The sequence below is a fragment of the Lissotriton vulgaris genome, chromosome 7, assembly GCF_964263255.1.
Source record: "Lissotriton vulgaris chromosome 7, aLisVul1.2, whole genome shotgun sequence".
Lineage (NCBI taxonomy): Eukaryota > Metazoa > Chordata > Amphibia > Caudata > Salamandridae > Lissotriton > Lissotriton vulgaris.
In genome coordinates this window covers 1333658095-1333677391 of record NC_141695.1, presented here as the reverse complement: position 1 = coordinate 1333677391, position 19297 = coordinate 1333658095, and the positions used below count along the sequence as shown (strand labels likewise).

Genomic DNA, 19297 nt, shown 5'->3' with positions numbered 1-19297 from the left:
GGGGGGCAAGTTGGATAAGGTGACCCTCGCGGTGGAGCGAATGAGATCGGCTGACCCGTTAATGCATAGCGAGACGCCGTCTTCGGCGTCCAGATGCTTCAAGATGGCACCTACTACTGAAGCTGAAGGGTCGGAAACACTGTGCCTCGCGACACTACATGATTGTACTATTGGATGCACTGGACAGTCTGGAGGCGCTAGACTGGATCTGACTGATGGACCCTTTTCCTACGACCTGCTGCTGGAGATCCTGGTGCGGTTCCTGCCGTGTTTGGACATTGAAACGTTGTTCTCCTGTGTTACTTTGTTGGATGGAGTGTGGAAGGTCTGTTTCAGTGCCAGGTCTTGCCCGTCGCACTTGCTGGAGATTGGTACTGTGTCTGGATCTGGCGATATAAATAAGACTGGACAAGGATAAATGACTCTCCTCCGGGTCATCGCCTTTTGAGCTGGGGATTGTGAGGGTTGCGCGATACATGGTCTTATCTAATGCTGCGCCGGGTTGGTCTTGTCCCTTGTGACTTGTTTAATTCGATCTGACTCTTGCTGCTTTAGTTCACATTATGTGCAGATATAACGATTATGTGAGGGAGAGGCCGAGGGACTGCTATAGGTTGGCTCTCCATTTTTGTTTCTGGCTTATGTTGCAAGGGGTGCTGCTTTCATAACGTTGTTACTACAGCGGGTATTGCTGCTTTGGGGGGCGTAATGTACTGTTTTATAGTCAATCCTGTTTCATGCGTGCTACTGCCTACGCTCCGCTCGCAGTAGTCCTGACTGTGCATATCCTACTCATTGATGACCCCTTGTACTTGTATGTTTTGATTGCCGGCGGGGGGCACCGGGTGTCCGGAAACGAGTCTGTTTCTCTCCTCCTCCATTTCTTATATTTTTCCCTACTGTGGGGCAGTTCCGGGGCGACAGGCACGCTGTTAGTGGGTTAGGCCGTAGCCATTACAGGGGTGCAGGGTGGCGGGTGCGGGGGGGGGGGTTGTTATTTTAGTTTGTTTTGTTCTATGGTCCCTATCGCTCTTTTCTGGCTTTGGGAGGGTTCTTCCTCTTTAGTGGGGTTGGCTGTCTCTGGGTCTCGCACCTTTTTTCTTTTTCCGTCATCTCAACAAGCCTCTGTTTCCTGTTCTTCGGGATGGGCTCTCTGGGGTCATAATTGGGAATGTTGCTTTCTGTAATGCTGCTTATTGTCCAGTCTTGCCGCTGTGGCTGCTTAGATTATATAGTTGCTGTAGTCATAGCCTATCTCTGATTGTAAATGGGGTGCGTCCTCCTTGTTTCTTTTGTGTCCTTTATGTAAGGTGTGCAGTCCTTGTTGTTGCAGCCCCCTCTCTTCTTCTAAACTTAAAAAGAAAACCTCATATCCTGTGTTGCGCACCCCACAGTCACGTCTGGTGTACTTTGAAATATCCTGATTGTAGATTGACCTACGGTTCTCCTGTTTCTATTGACTTCCTTTGCAGCCGGCCATGACGGTTGTGGGCTTGCGCATGTATCTCCTTATTTTTTCAATAAAGGCTTTCAAAAAAAAAAAAAAAAGTCCGGCTGTGCCACTGGATGCCCCCCCAATAAACAGGCTGTGGCCCTACAATTGGATCCTGCTTTGGTGCATTTCGTGACCGGACCAGATGCATTTTTGTTCAAAAAGAAGTTGCCCCCAGAAGAAATGCACTTGCAGCCGGTTTCTTTACAGGAGAAAGCTGTTTAATGTATACCTCTCGCCAATCAATCAATCAACACTTAATTGTTTTAAGTTAGTAAAAACCATAACAATGATAGGAATGAGGGTTCAACAATTTACAAAAGTAAAAGTTATTCAAAATATAGAAAAAGAGCATGTTACTTATTTTATCCTAAAAGCTAGAGACAGTATCCTTATCATGTTAACAATTAATAACAAAGCATGAAATTGTTGACGGAATCGGTGTTTCATCAGATATTGACATTAAAAACATTTAGCATTTTAAAATTTCGGTGGGGTTGCTAGACATTACTGGATTGGAAGTGTCTGATTTCTTCGGCCTTTTTTTTTCATAAAGTAATAAAAATTTCATCATCTTACAGGTCAACTGAGGGACTGTTATACCGAGTCCTTTGATTATGGCCGATCTGCAAGTTCGAATGCCCCTGTCATTAAAAGCCTTTTTTAGAAGCAATACACTGTTCGATTTTAGGATGGGGCAGACACAGATGAGATTAATGAAATCTTGCCATGCTGCATCACATAAGCTACATGTTTTGATGCCTAAGCTACAAAGCTTTGTTTTCGCCTCGCCTAGCCGCTTTGGTTTGACTGTAGGCGGCGGCGGGCGCCATCTTTGGTGTGGGCTGGGGCTGCGCTCTAGTCGCGCCGGCCTCCCACCCTCCTCACGGCCAATAAATGAGCACCATTACCGGGCTGGCGCAGCGGGCGCGCGCCGAAGCCGCGCCAAAGCCAAGCCCGTCTGCGCCCGTCCGCGGCCGGACACGGCCCAGGGCCACAACCCCTGGTTCCTGACTGCGTTACTCTCCTCAGCAATTAAAAGAGCTGAACCATGGTAATGTACATCAAGACTGTATTTCTGTACCTCCTAACGCTGCGGTGGGCGTCTGTCCTCCCCCGTGTCCGGGGTGTAGCTACCAACTTCCACAATCTCATCTATCAGTCCATGTAGACCCTAACTACATCCCGTCATATGTTCCGGATAACGCTTTCTCTCATAGCTGTCGAGCTGCGCTTATTAATACGCGCTCTCTTCCATCTCACAGTCTCCAGATTAGCGAGTTTATTCTCGCCCACGACCTGGATCTACTATTTGCCACTGAAACCTGGGCAGATGCCGGGTCAGGGCCGGATTTTTGCGCTGCAACCCCTGATGGATATAGTGTAGCCAGACATGACAGACCCATAGGAAGAGGTGGCGGACTCGCTATTATTTACAAGGATAAATACCGTACCACCTTTGACCCCATAAACTCCGCCAACTGTGAAGCAGCTACCTTTGCTATCTGCATTAATTCTAAACAAGCCCTGAAAGGAATCTTATTATATCGACCTCCTGGCCCCCGAAATCCCTTTCTCTCCACTTTTTCAGACTTTAATGACCATATTATAAGCTCTGATAAATATATGATACTGGGAGATTTTAACTTCTGTTTGGAAGAGCAGGACAACCATGATACCATCCAACTCATTGCCGATCTCTCAAATTTCGGATTGCATCAACTGGTTAAGGGCATCACACATCAGGCGGGACATACCTTAGATGGTCTGTTCACCAATAATCCTGATATTTCTGTATTGAACATCATTCCTATCACGTGGTCAGACCATAGGGCCATTATATTTGAGTTACATATCCGGACTACAAATCTTCCTCCCCCAGGCCACGAACCAGGATTGGGATTCGAGCCTGGAAGAACGCGGATATCCCTCAGATGGTAGATTCTCTGACCTCTTCCTACCCTCAGGGAGGAGATATTCCTGCACTATCAGCCTCTGAATTCCAGGATTGGATTCGGAGTGCTGCTGATCAAGTGGCCCCGGAGAAACTCACGAGACCTAATAGAGCATCTCCGTCGGCCGCTTGGTACACTGAAGATCTTAGACTCCATCGGCAACACTGCAGGAACCTAGAAAGGCGTTGGAGGAAAGTCTACTGCCCTATAGCCAAACAAACCTATAAAGATGCTCTCACAATATATAAAAAGGCGATTATTGCCAGAAAAACTCTCTTTTTCTCGGCACAAATAGAGAATGCCACAAACTCTGCTAGAGAGCTGTTCTCTGTCGTCACGACTCTGTCCACTCCCTCCACGGGACCGGGGGTCGAACCCTCACAGACCTTCTGCAATGATCTCTCCACATTCTTCACCACAAAGGTGGCAGATATATATTCCTCTTTCGAAGGGGATAACAGGACTAAACATAGAGTCTGTACTGAGGAAGAAGTAATTTCTGATCATAATCACGATCGCTTTCCTTGTTTCACGCCCACTACACAAGACAATATTATCAGTCTCATTTCCACCACTAAGTCTGGCTCCCCTTTGGACCCCTGTCCTCCTTCCGTGATGGCAAAACTCACAAAAGTGATCTTGCGTCCACTCATGGAAATTTGCAACACTGCATTCCAGACAGGTCAATACCCCAGTCCTTGGAAGAAGGCTGTGATCAAACCCCTTTTGAAAAAACCTTCCCTAGACCCTACAGCTGTGGCCAGTTACAGACCCATTGCGTGTCTGCCCTTTCCTGCCAAAATATGCGAATCTCTGATGAACAAACAACTCTCAGAGTTCGTCGAGGCTCACCAACTCCTCGACGAAACGCAGTTTGGGTTCAGGAAAGGGCATGGAACGGAGACCGCCTTGATAAAGGCCTCAGATGAGATCAGGGCTATCATGGACCAGGGAGGGGCGGCTGTCCTGATCCTTCTGGATTTGTCTGCAGCCTTTGACACGGTCAACCATGCTATTCTGGTCGACCGTGTCACAGCCCTGGGGATAAACGGTATGGCCAGGGACCTTATTTCATCTTTCCTGGTAAACCGTACCCAGACAGTGAGGCTGGGAGATTTCTACTCCCCTATCTCTGCACTCCCTTGTGGAGTCCCACAGGGCTCCTCGCTAAGTCCTATGCTATTTAACATCTACGTAGCGGACTTAGCGAGGGTAATAAAGGCCCATGGGGTACGGCTTACATCCTACGCAGATGATACCCAGCTGGTTCTGGCAATCCACAGAGATGGCCCTAGTGTGGCAGCTAACTTCCAGAGAGCCATGCTCGAGGTCAGCACTTGGATGGCCTCGAACTGTCTGAGGCTTAACTCGGACAAGACCGAGATCATGACCTTCAGCAGGCTCTCTCCTGAATGGTCTTCTATCTGGTGGCCTGAAAAGCTGGGCCCACCACCTGTCCCAGTAGAAAAGGCCAGAAACCTGGGAGTGATTTTTGACAGTAAACTGTCCTTTGACCTCCACACAAACAAGGTTGTTTCTTCAGCATTCTTCATTTTGAAAAAAATTAAGAAACTATTGCCTTACCTCCCTACCTCAGCTGGGAAGACTCTGGTCTCTACTTTAGTTTTCTCAAAAATAGACTATGGGAACGCTCTCTTTTTAAACACACAGAAGCGTGTCCTAACGAAGTTGCAGTCTATTCAGAATGCGGCTGCAAGGATTCTTCTTAACATTCCTCGTCGCAAGCCCACCACTCTTGCCATTCGTCATCTCCATTGGCTGAGAGTCGAGAGCCGTATCAAATTTAAGGCCCTCTGCATTGCCTATAAGGCAGTACATGGCGTTGGACCCAGGTTCCTCACAGAAGCCTTTCAGCTGTATACCCCCAAGAGGCAACTAAGATCGGCTAACATCTGTCTCCTCCCTGTACCGTGTACAAGAACTGCCACCTGGGGAGACAGGCGTTTTCTGGTGGCCACTCCAAAACTTTGGAATCTCTTGCCACTGGCTATTAAAACTGCCCCGAACCTGATGAGCTTTCGCAGGCTCTTAAAAACATGGTTGTTCAACCAGTAAGTTAACGGCTGATTTCTAGTAGCTCCACAAGCGCCGAGACACCCCAGGGTATTTGTTGCGCTATAAAAATTTCGAAAATAAAATAAAATAAATAAATTATACTTCCATGCTGGTTGATCGGCCAAACTTGGTAATACCCCAAATCTAATCGCCATTAACTTCCATTTCAAGTAAGGCGAATATGTTGTACTAAGGTATTCCGCCGGTCGTAGTGATGTTTAGGATTGGAGAACCATCCAAGCATGGAATCTTTTGGCTAAAGAGCGTTTATCTTCTAATGATGATTGTAGCTTAGCCGCTTTGTTTGTCATTCTGCGAAAGACTTGGAAGGAGGGGTTCTGCGCCCAAAGTTCAGTTGTATTGGTCTCCTTCAGTGCCATTTTTAGGAATTTGCCATAGCTTGAGCTTGGATCATCTTCCTGGGCACGCCATAGGGCATCATTTAAGATATTGGATCGGTTCTGCGGATCTTCTGTTGGACAAGGCCGAATTCCAGTCGAACCTTAGCCGGGGATGCATTCTAAGGTAGACTAAAGACTTTTTTATACGTCTTTGTTTGCAGCGAGTCTAGGAGTTTTGCGTCCTTGCCATTTAACACTATGCTTGCATAGGTTACTTTAGGTAGTAGTTTCACGGCCATCACTGTTGTTAGCCACTTAAAGGAAGGACCCTGTAGTTTTTTTGCAAGGGCACAGAATGCACAAGTTAGGCCATTTCCTTTTTTTCCAGGTATAGTTTCTGAAATTGGAAATTTAATCGATTGTCTATATATAACCCCAGGTATTTATATGTACTAAGTATTCCAAGGCTCGTTTCTCCCTGCTTGAATTGATACTGATGTTGCGGGCAATTCATGATTGACATAGTATTTTGTTTTTGTGATGTTAATTTCCTGGCCATTTGTATTGGCAAACATTAGTAGCTCATTAAATGCTCTCTGTAGGCCTATTCTGGTTAGACTAAGCAGGACTATGTCATCTGCATACAAAAGATGTGTTATGGGCAGTGTAGCCAGGCGCGGATGATGTGTATTTGCCTGGTCCAATCGTGGTGAGAGATTTGCCATCAATAGATTGAATAAATGGGGGCTAATACACAGCCTTGTTTTAATCTGATCTCTGTTTGTATCTTCCTGGACAATTTTGAGCCATTTGCTATTTTCACACGGACCCACGTGCATGTGTACAATTGTATTATGGGTCGTAAAATTGTTTCCGGGAGACCCAATTTCTGTAATTTACGCCATAACAGACCACGATTCACACTGTCAAATGCAGCTTTAAAGTCTATGAAACATAGTTGAAGTTTTCTTTGCAGGCGTTTGCACTTGTCCACTATTGTAGCAAGGGCTAAGATATTTGCTGTTGTGCCACATCCTTTGCGAAACCCTATTTGGTTGAATGGAATCAGCCCCTTTATGTTGGACCATTCTACCAAGTCATCCAGGATTAATGACGCATAGTATTTTGTTTCAACATCAATTAGTGTGATTAGCCTGTAATTTGCTGGGTCCGACCTGTCACCTCCCTTGAATATCTGGTTGATGATTGACCCTTTCCAGCTCGGGGGAAGGGTATTTGCATGACTGGCGCGTTTCGGGCCAACGCCCTCCATATATGTAAATATACACACACATACATATGCCTATATGTATATCTATACACTAAGTAATATGTATAATTAGATTTGGGGAATCTACAAGTTTAAGTAAGCATAATTTAAAATATTTAAAGTTTGTGGAATTTAAAATAGATTAAATTAAAAATATAGTAGCATTAAATAATTAATGTTTTTACTTTATTCAAATATTATTTAAAAGCTATTATGCTTAAAAATTGTTTACATATATGCGAATATGTTTTTAGGTTAATTTTAGTTTTAAATAACAAGACCATGAGATTTTTTAGAGGATTGGGGTGGTAAGGAGTTTTTATCATGTAAGAATATTTTGGGGTTTACGAAAGATTAGTGTTTAGGGGCGGTAAGGAGGTTTTAGGGTTCAAGGATGAGTAGTTATTTGGCTTAATAAGGACTTTTTAGGGGCCAGGGATGTTTTGTTTCTGGTTTTAAAGAGTTTTTAGGGTTCAGGGAAGCACAAATTTTAGGAGTGGGAAGGAGTTTTTAGAATTCAGGTATGTTAGTAGTTAGGGGTAGTAAGGTGTTTGTTGGTTTTACTAATGGGTGGATTTTAGGAGTGGTAAAGAGTTTTTAGTGTTCACGTATTGGTAGTGTTTAAGGGTGGTAAGGTTGTTAGGGTTCAAGGATAGATAGTTTTCAAGGATGGGAAGGAGTTTTTAGGGTTCGGGGATTGATTGCTTTCGTTGTGGTAAGCAGTTTTAGGGTTTAGAAATGGGCTGTGTTTTTTAGGTGGATTGGAGTTTAGGGTTCAAAGATAGATACTTTGGATGAATAATTTAATAGTATTACCTTCATTTACAAGTGAAATAACAATATTATCATTATTGATATTAAATCACAAAATATTAGTTTTAACAAAAATGAGTATATTGAATTAAGGTTTAGATTTAAAATTATTTAAAGTTAAAATATTGTTTATCACTGCAATTGGAAACAAAACGAGGACAGGGGGCAAGGGAACCTTCAATGTCGCCATCCTTTCTTTTGAAGACAAGCCCTAGCAGTTCTAATAAGAAACATTTGGGAGGGAAGGTTGGGAATGATGGGTGAAGGTAGCAGGCAGCAGCGGCTCCTTATCAGGGGCTTCAGGGGTCAGCCCACCTGCCTCCTGTAAAGCCCCTATTCATTTTTCAATTTAGCAGTGTTTATGAAAACACAGGTTTTGTATTTTCAGCCCTATCTACCTTGCCTCCAAGCCCCTGATGAAAGGAGGCGGAGGAGGGGGGCTGAGGAGGCTTATGTCTGGATTGTGCATGCCTGAGGGCATAGTTCAACTACGGTCCTCTCACACAGGCACAATCCATTATATTTAGCAGATATATTGCGCATGCCTCAGGCAGCACAGTATATCTGCTAACAGGGCCGGCTTTAGCACTGATGGCGCCCTGTGCGACAATCATTTTGGCGCCCCGCACCCCATGACCGCCTACTCGGATTCTCTTACCCCACCGGGCAAAAGTGCCCCTCATCTCTCCAATAAAAAGTTCTTGCTAAACACAGTGCCCCCTCTTCCCCCATGTCAGCGCCCCGTCCACAGGTCAGCGCCCAGTGAGGCTGCACCAGCCGCACTGCCCTAAAGCCGGCCATGTCTGCTAAAATGTGGCTGTCAGGGTGTACATCAGTGCATCCCTGAACCCAATGAAAAGCCACAGAGAGCAGCAGGGGTAGGATCTCCAGCACTATCCCAGCTTCTTATAGGGCTTTTTTTCCACTCCTATCAAGAAGCTGGGAGAAGGATTGAGGTGGGTCTTCCCCTTTTTAAACCTGCCCTTGCTGCTCCATCTTGCTCTTCGCTGGTAATCATGACTTGCTGCTTTCAGTGCCCAGTATCATACTCCTGCATGATTGACATGGTCAGAATCTGTAATAGTACCGATTTTTAAAAAAGGTAATAGAGGGGATCCCACTTGTTATCGTCCGATATCCCTCATTGATTCCGCAGTTAAGGTGCTCAGAAGGGGGGTGCTTAGCCAACTCGCGGAATGGCTAGAAGAATCTAAAACCCTTTCAGATCTGCAATATGGGTTTAGGAAGGGTAGGGGCACGTCAGATCAATGCCTCAACCTAAACCTATTGATTGGGAAATACACAGTGGCCAAGAAGGGAGCACTTTTTCTGGCTTTTAGGGACCTTTCCTCGGCCTTTGACCGAGTGAATAGGTCCAAACTGTGGGTCATGCTCCTGAAATTAGGAGTTGATATTAATATTGTTTATTTCCTTGCAGACCTACATAGGGGTCTATCAGCCACCGTGGGTTATGATCAATTGAGCAGCTGTACTGGAGGAATACGTATTACAAACGGTGTCAGGCAGGGGTGCATTCTGGCTCCTTTATTGTTTACCCTCTACATTAACAGTTTGGACTCTGCACTATGTGACTCGTGCAAAGATATCCTGCGTGTTGGGCAACGCCTGATCCCGGCATTACTCTACGCGGATGATGCCGCTCTTCTAGCACGAACTGCAGTGGGCCTACAATCACTTTTAAATTCCTTTGCGGCCTTCATGAAATCACTGGACCTTAGTGTTAATTTCTCCAAATCCCATATAATGAAATTGGCCCGAAGACCACAAGGGATAAAACCTTTTATTGCGATGGGAACGTATTGTCTAAGGTTTCCACCTTACCGTATTTAGGGATTACATTTGACGATCAAGGCTCTTGGTTTCCTCAAATTTTAGCAAAAAGCAATGCCTTGGCGAGATCGACTTCTGCTGTTTTGGGATTTGCACGTAATTTAGGAGCAAGATCCATGCAAGCCCTTTTGAAAACATACGGTGCGAAATGCATCTCCCTCGCAATGTATGGTGCTGATATTTGGGGAATTAGGAATGTGAAAGCAATCCAGGCGGTGGAGGCCAAGTTTCTTTGAAAAATTTTATGTGTCCCACAATCTACAGCTGGCTATATCGTTCATCAAGAGTGTGGTGCTAGTTTTGTGGAGGATCAAATTACCATGGCACCCCTTTTAAAATGGATTTCGACCTTGCTGAACCCAGAACTGGGGCTAAATCAGGAAATCTTTGAAGATTGTTTAGCCCTTGATCATGGGAATCGTATCCCATGGCTCAGATATGCCTATAACATGACAGTGTTATTGGGTCGACCTGAGTTATACAATTCGCCCGAGAAACTGTCGAAGGTGGACATTAAATGGGTTAAGGATTCTTATCTTTTAATGGCCACTACAGCCAGAGAGGATAGGGAGCGGGTTAAGTCGACGGTAAGAGCCCATCAATTGCGGAAAACTACCCTGACCATCGAACCCTATCTGGTTATTGTTACAAACCCCAATCATCGTTTTTTACTGACCAGATTTAGGTTGAACCAAGTTCATTAGCTGTTCGCAGAGTTACCTGGTTGGAAGAGGGTGGAAGAACTGGGGGTTTGTTCATGCGATGACTCCTCCACTGAGGATACAATGCATTTTATTCTTTTCTGCAAGCACCTGACCGTCATCAGGAAGCGTTTCATCCTCCCAATCCTAGCTAATAAAGGCTTTCTTCAAGCCAAGCCTGCACTTCTATATCTCCAGCTGTTGTCAAATGTGTGAGAAATGTTTAATGTTGCTAGCTTCCTCACCGCGGCCGTAGGAATTATGAGAAAATTAAGGTTAAGTTTAATTGGCCGGAATGCACTTTAACTGAATTAAATGAATGTCCGCAACGTCTCAGTTTAGTAATAGGATTTTATGAAATTTGCCCAACATGAGTTTGAATATATTGCACTGTGTCTTAAATTGTATGTAAATTGTTACCATTTTTAATCTGTAATCAACGATTTTACAATTTTTTGGTATAACAGGATAGCATGCTTTTATGGTTTTAAAACAAACCGAATAAAGTACTTTGACTGACTGGCATGATTGGTTGCGAGGGTGAAGGGAACAAGAAACACACAAGAGAAAGAAGGGTGGGCAAGAGAAATGTATGACAGTGGTTGCAGGGGGCGGACAACAATAATCATTTTTGGGAACTGCGATTGATTTTTCATCATCAGACTTTCACTCAAAGTCAGAGAAAGAGTAAGGGAGAAAAGGGAGAAAGGACGAAGAGAAAGACAGTAGCTTAATGTCAAAGGGACAAACCAGGGGTGAAAAAGGACCTGCAAGAATGAAATATTAGCTTGAGACAAGGACTGTAGGAAGGTGGAAGAAGGAAGTATGAGGCTAAATTAAGACGGGACAGCCTTACCATTTGGCAATTCTGTAATTCAGCAGCAACAGCAGTGGGCACCTAAGAAAAGCTTTGGGCCCTTGCAGTTAGGTTTTTGTTTTACCAATGAAGCACAAGACAGGAAGAAAGAGAGTGGGGGGCTGGTGGGTGGGGTAACATCAAGGACAGAAGAGAAAATGAGAGTGGCAGAAGGGACGAGTGAGAGGGTGTGGAGGGTGAAAGAAATGGAGGAGTAAGACACAAGGGAAAAATAAAGAGAAAGGATGCCTGTAAGAATGGTCACAAGAAGGGACAGTGGTGGGGTGAGAACAAGCATCAAGGAGCCAACTAAGAGACTGATATTAAAATAGTCCCTCCGGCCGTTCAGTTCAATACCCCATATTGGATGTGGAACGATACAACTGAAGAGCCACTAGCACTAGGTAATGAGCCAACATGTGATTGACAAAGTCTCGAGCCAATGGCTGAAAAAGTATAGTCAAACAAAGCCAATAGTTGAATGGGATGGACCTAAAGCCCACTTTAAGTATATTAGAGACAGTAGGTTTGTTTGGCCGCTTTGCTGTTAAAAGTTATGTCTAAAAAGGGCCATCTATCAATTCGACCAGTTCAGATTTAGAAGGTGCTAAATCTAGCCCCAGAGTAGAAAGCATTAATGAGGCAGCAATTTTGATTGTTGTTGCTTTTATTTATTTCCAGCACACCTGTCAATGTCTCTGCCTTCCGTGTCTATATTGGTGCCTACCAACTCTCAGAAAATGCAGTCAACCCTAATGTGATTTCCACCACTCCGAAGACTGTGATCATCAACTCAAACTACACAGAGGAAGGGTCCAGTGGTGACATTGCCCTGCTTGAGCTGGAGACTCCAGTCCAGTTCACCAGTTACATCCTGCCAGTGTGTCTGGCCGCCCCCACGGTCCAGTTCCCAGCTGGGATGAACTGCTGGGTCACCGGCTGGGGATTCACTCAAGATGGAGGTAAGGTGCAAGGGGGGGATCAAGGTGATGTTCAGGCCACATTCACTGGTCTCTTATAATGCCACCTCTTCAATCAATTGATGACATCTTTTCTAATAGTTCTGCCAGATTCCCCCAGGTCAATCTCAGAACAGCGCCAGGTCTCTTTTTTCATGCAGCGGTCTCCTCATCCTGCCCCCTACAGTTCATAATTACTTTTGAACCTCTTTTTCCAGAATACCAGCTATCTACCTATGGAAGGTACAGGGCAGCAATATTTGTATTTGGGATTCAATTATTAGCATTTACACTATTATTACACACTTACACACTTGTTAAAATAAACAAAATGATTACTGTAATTCTAAGTCAATAACAAGAACACTATTAGCATGTGTGGTATGGATTGTGCATTTTGTTAACAAGGAGTCTTTATTTAGGCAAAGATTGCACCTGCAACTCCGATGTCTGGTTTTCCTTTCACTGCCCCATTGTCTAAAACAGGGCACCAAATCTTTTTTGTCCCTCCTTACCCCAGTAGTCCTTTACACAGATAATGGCAATGCTGGCAAGTAACCTTGGCAGCGCGGCTCTTCCTCATGGCTGTGCAATCTTTCTATATCACTTGTAACAATAAACAAGAGACTTCATCAATTTTATATGGATTCATTTTGTCAACTTTCTCTGCAGATTGACTCATCATCTTCCTTCTATTTCCCTCATGTTACTCATTCCAGACACTGACTCATCTCCATTGCTATTGACTGATCTGTTGCAAACTGTGTGACAGTCCATTTGGTTTTATATGAGGGTGTGTTTATGCACTGTGATAGTATCTTAGTTACCATGTGCTGGTCCGTTGGGGCAGATGTAATAATTTCCTAGAGAGCTCAATGAGTGTTTATTGGGGGCTATTAGATGGTCTGTTAGTGCCCCATGAGGGTCTGTTTGTTGTTTTGTGAGACCCTGGTTGTTATGTGATGGTCTGTTGGGTTCTGTGTGAGTATCTTTTGTCTTATACCTGTTGGATGTATTTTGAGGGTCTGCAGAGTGCTATATGATGGCTTCTTAGGTGCTATTTAAAGTTTTTTTGGGTCCTACATGTCCATCTGTTGGGTGCTTTGAGAGGGTCAATTGGACAGATTTGCATGAATTTTCTCATGAACTCTCGCATATTTATTAATAGTTATGAGTATGGATTGGCTGCCAACTACAAACCTCATATGAGGAACTACGCACAGCTCTATTTGGAGCTCTGTTTGTATTCATTGGGAACAATGTTACAGTGTGTTGAGGTCTACGTTTAGTTCTTTTAGTAACATGCAATGGTGTTTTTACAATTATTCAAGTATCTGTTGTGGCTATTTAAGGATCGTTTGAAATTATAAACATATCTCCTGGGAGCTGTAGCATGCTCTTTTGGGAAAGCATAAATGTCTTTGGTAAGAGATCGAAAACCTTCTTAACTACATGCCACTGGCTGCCTTTTCTTTTTCCCCTCTCTACCATTGCCTACTCCCTAGTTTCTACTGTGATCCCCAACTTTCAATTGAAGAGAATATAACGATGCAGCCCTAGAAAGATTGCTTATGTTCTAGCCTTTTATGATGAATCAAGGTGTTTCAAAAAATCTACACCTTCCAATTCACAAGGCTGTGCCCATACATACTCTATATTTCAATAAATCTTCCAAATGTTGGGTGGATCAGGGACGGGGTTAAGCTCAAATCATGAAGCCATGTTTCCCAGAGATAAGGTTCAAAACAGCATTTTAAAATACAGTCCATAAGGAAAGGATCGACTCAAAAAGTGAGTTGTAGTTGGTATTTAGAAAACCTTGAAGGTTTATTCCAAAATTCCTAATAAAACAAAAACACTAAAATGCAGATGCATCAATACTCTCATTTAAAAAAAGTCATCTCCATGAATGCTCTCAATATTAGGAAAAATGGAGAATAATAGGCACAATCAGAACTAAAGTAAGTCTCAAATTTGCCACAAAATCAGTAAGAAATCGGAGAGCATCCCCTAGTAAAAAATAAAAAGTTCTGTCTCACTTCCATTTTCAAGGGTTTATATACAGTTTTCATTCATAGGAAAGTGCCAAATCTACAAGGTTGAAATGGTATGATCACTGCTTCAATAAATCACAGTTTTACATAAGGAAACATTAGATAAGCCTGTCCCCTAAGCATCTTCCACTACTATAAGAATATTATTTTGTCCCTTCTTATCTAATGTCATCCGGAGGTGTAGAACAAAGTAGTTATATAAATATCAGTAAACCATTGTGAATTATTTCAGTACAGTGTGCAAGCAGAAGGACCTTGAATTATGTTGCAAAAAGGCTCCTTCTAACTGGCTCTTCGAGAACAGTGTCTTTCAGAAATAAACAAATCACATCTTGCTGAATGTAGTGTCAGGCAAATTATGAACACAGAATGAACATTATGATATGACATCCATTGTGAACAATATGGCGTTGAGGTCTAACTGAGGCGTGGTTAGGATACGACAGGAAGACATACTTCAACCTATCATAGCAAGTTTGTTTACATTGTAATAGCTCTATCTCTGTATACATATGTGAATTTGAATGCACAAGAATTGCGCTGCACACTATTATTAATGCTCATTTTGATTTATGCACACAAAAGCTTTCACAGCAACTTTGCATCATCTCAAACATTGACAGAGACAATTCCTTGCTCAAAGGACTCGTCAGACCTTGAAGACAATCCTCCATACAGTCAATGTTTTTAATGGCATTACAAATATCTATAAAGAGCCAGCAACTGTTGTATGTATCTTGTGGGGGGGCTATGTGATTGTTCTTATGAACCATGTTATGCTCTGTTTTGGTACTGCAAAATCTTTTGGGGTGTATGTGAGTTTCGGTGGAGAACCCTGTCAGTGTCTGATCAAAGCTAGGTGGGTGTTTCAGTGTGTAAGCGATGATGTTTATGAGCTAGGTGAAGGCCTGTTGGGGCTCAAAGGTTGACCTGTTTAGGCGGTTGAAGCTATGTCTTAAACCTTTAGGGCTCTGTGAGGGTAAATTGCAGTCCACGTGAAGTTCTTATGGGTGCCTATGTGTTGAAAATATTTGTAATAGTCTGGTAGGAGCAATGGCGCAATTGCGGAGAGTTATTTGGAGAAATGTTGGGTCTAAGCAAGAGTGTACAAGGGCTCATACAAATGAAGTGCCATTAACCTCTAAACTTGCTACAGACTGATTGCCTTGGTCTTCTCAGCAACCAACATGGATGGATGTGACCAACTGGAACAGACACGCTGAGATAAATAAATCCAAGAGGATGACTAGTTATAGAGATCCAGTTTGATTTTGGGAATACAGACCCCATTTTGCTACATCAATTTTGAGAAAGCGTAGCTTGATACTGAGGTTATCGTACTCTGATGGCTCGTGTAGCACCAGTGTTCAAGGAATGTAAATTCAAATACAAAATGAGGGGACTGAAGTGACACAAAGGCACAATGATGTATTCTCTGAGAAAATAGGAGGAATGACACCGATGTGTCATAACAGTTTCATCATTCTTGTGGTACATGCTAAACAATCAATTTCTCAAATAAATCACTAGCCATGAAGATGGGTTTTGAGTAAGGTTAACTTTGCTGCTAGACAGATAATAACAGTTGAATCTCTTTTCCTTTCACAGTCAGCCTCTCATCGCCTCAGACCCTGCAGGAGGTGCAGCTCCCCATCATCGACCCGGCAACCTGTGACAACATGTACCACACAGGCTCAGGGGTGAGCCAAAAGTACCAGTTCATCAAGTACGACATGATCTGCGCTGGGTATCCGCAAGGGCAAAGGGACTCATGCCAGGTAAGGGGCATTTGGGAGAGCAGACCACCTTCTAGAGCAGTTGCAGGAGTCGTAGGCAATAGAAAGACTTCTGCTGAAGGAACGTTGCCCGTGTTGTCCCTTGAAATTCAAGGGAAGAGTTTTACTGACACCATGGTGGTCTAAATACTAAAAGAACTGGGTGCAAAAAAGTTATGTTTTGGAGCCTTACTAAATAAACCTAATACCACCACAGGTCTATCAACCCTACAATCTAAGTGTGAAATTGACTTCTCCAGTAGGTGTCGTAATCAATCGGATAAAGCTAGATTGCCCCATACATGATACTTCTCAGTAAGTTAGTGTAGCATGCATGCTTGACAGATACAATATGCTATAAGTGAATAACTCAGTGTAAAAATCCACGAGTATCCTCTTTGAAACTCAGAACAACAGATGTCTAGTAGGATAGTTATGTTATGTAAAAAAGGTGTATTGTGACCACCTGGATTAGAGGGTGGCTTAGTGAGCTGAACTTTCACCAATGATAAATGCAGGGTTTTGAAGGTTATGAGTTTAATTTCTTGCACGGCAGACTCAGCATTCTATCCTACGAGGCGGGTACATTTAGTAGCATAAATCCATTCATAATTACTACTTTAATTTACAATTCTTTGAAATGTAGGGGATTATAAGACACAGTATCATCAGTGCGGTGGTGTAAAGGAAGCAAGAAAATCAATTAATAGACCAGAGACGCTGAAGGACTGGGGTGCAGTTAGTAATATGCCTTTCAAAGGGGTGAGATTTGTGCTCTTGCTCAAAAAACCATATTCAAATTCTTTCATTGTTAGAGTAATTGGTAATAGATTCTGTGAGCAATTACAAAGACTAGGTTAGAGAGAGCAGCAAGTGACAGATTTCAAGATGGCAGGCATTTGCCTGGGAGATTTGCTCAGTATATATAACAGTATCTCACACACAACCAATGGCAACACTCTTTCACCACTCTCCTTTACCAATAAGACACATTCATCTGCCTACCCAAACTAAATCTACTTCTTAACACAAATATTTTCCCACTCTCACACATCCCAGCAGGTCAATGCCCCTCAAACAGCTCAGGGCACACCTTGGATGGTATATTCTCCAATGACTCACGACTGAGGCTTAGTGAGATCCTACCGCTTAGTTGGTCAGACTGGTGGAGAAGTGTGGCTTAATGATTAGAGCGGCAGACCCTGATGCAGAGGTCTAGCCCGGGACCAGGGTTCAATTTCCCGCCTCAGTGGGTCTTGGACTCAAAATTCCACGGACCTGATAATTCTCGCCTCGGTGCCTATTCCAATCATGGAGTCCCACTCTGCAACCCTGGGCAATAGCTTGCTTAATTTCCACAACGGCCCCCACAACGCTAAGGATGCCTGGCCTCCACCTTGGGGGTGCCCAGGAGTGGACGCCTCACAGGGAAAGCCAGGATGGGTTCCACAGCGGTATTCGTACAAGCACCTTGAGACCCTTGCGGGTGAGTAGTGCGCTATACAAGTATCAATTTACATTTTACTACTATGCAGTAGGCTTCTCACTTTCCTTGCTGACCAGATAAGAAGACCTAAACTGTGATAACAATAGGCTATGGAGAAACTGGAAGGGACTATCAGGAGAAACTCTTTCAACCTGTCCTCAGGACCAGGACATACCTCGAGGATATGGAACAGGCTGCAGTGAAGTTCTCATCCAGGCTCAGTTCTGCACTGGACGTGGTTGCCCCTCTTAAAGAAACCCAAAAGCACAGGAAGCTGCCATCATCTCCTTGGTTCACTGAGCGTCTCAGACTACTCTAGACAATCCTGCCGGCGAAAAGAACTTGCCTGGTGGAAAAACGATTAGAACCAGAGAAAAGAGACATACAACATTCTTATCAGAGACTACAAGGCATCAATTAGGGAAGAGAAGGTGAACTTCTGTACTATAAGATTAACTCTGTAAAATCCACAAGGGAACTCTTTAGGGCAGCAAATCTCCTATCTGCTCCCATAGACCCTACCAAAATAGAGGGATCCCAGGACTTTTGAAATAAAGTGGCAGACCATTTTTAAACTAAAATTCTTTTGATTTACAAGGAATTTGATCCCCCTTCTGATGAAATACATAAGTACTTACATTCGGAATACAAGCCGAGCCCAATGACTCATAGTTCAGAGATTAACTCAGTAAATATACAGCTAATTTGACATCCTTTGCACCTATGATAGTGAAACAAATGGAGTTAGATCTCCATAGTATAAAGTTAGGGTCCCCTTTTAAGCCTTGACCTCCAAAAATAATATGTCTAGTAGCCAATACTATTGCCTCTCCCCTGACCTCTATTATGAACACAGTCATTAGCACAAGATGCTATCCACGTCGATGGAAAGAAGCTGCAGTCAGGCCTTTATTAAAAAGCCTAATCTGTACCCCAATGATCTCAAAAACATACCAACTCATCTCTCTGCTCCCTGTAAAAGCAGAAATCCTGGAAAAGCATCTAGCTATGCAGCTTATGCCCCATATTGAGAAACTGGATCTGTTAGATGTGTTTTTGTTTGGGTTTAGGAGCAACCACAGCATGGAAACTGCATTGGTTTCAGAGGGGACAGTATCAGATCAATGGTTGATTCAGGTCAGGGTGCGGTACTGATCCTATTGGGCTTGTCCACAGCCTTTGATACCATCTTCCCGTCCCTTTTGTTAGGTCCACTTCAGGATCCAGGGATAAATGACTCCGCATTGAAACTAGTAAGATACTTTCTTATAGAGAGATCTCAGAAGGTGTTCATCGACCAAATCACGTCAGACTGCTTCGCGCTGCCATGTGGGGTCTTCAGGGATCTTCACTGAGCCCAACTTTATTCAATATAAACGTATCCCCCATAGCGAAACTGAACCTGGTGTTTGGACTACAGGCACTTTCATATGTCGATGAAACCCAAATAATTGTCTCCATTACAAAAGACAATGAGTCAGTTTCACCGTTGATCACCCTCCCTTGTTGCCGTGCTCATGCCCGCCCACGCGCCAACATTTCACATGCCGGGCTGCTGGAGCAATCACTGAACACACTGGAGCTTACAGAGATTCATAGATGAACCACTGCTGCTGCTGTTGAGGAAGGGGCCTTTAACGTTGTTGCTGGGGCCGCTCTAGCTCAGCT

At 43.7% G+C, this 19297-nt stretch overlaps 1 protein-coding gene across 1 annotated transcript in view; it reads left to right on the top strand.

The window, feature by feature from the left end:
* The window catches only part of LOC147703634 (transmembrane protease serine 9-like), a 153465-nt gene that overhangs the window by 76627 nt on the left and 57541 nt on the right, over positions 1 to 19297 (top strand). Inside the window, exons 3-4 of the mRNA XM_086929529.1 lie at positions 12037 to 12317; positions 15977 to 16146. Coding sequence (XP_086785655.1) covers positions 12037 to 12317; positions 15977 to 16146 — 451 coding nt within the window. The remainder of the gene's footprint in view (positions 1 to 12036; positions 12318 to 15976; positions 16147 to 19297) is intronic.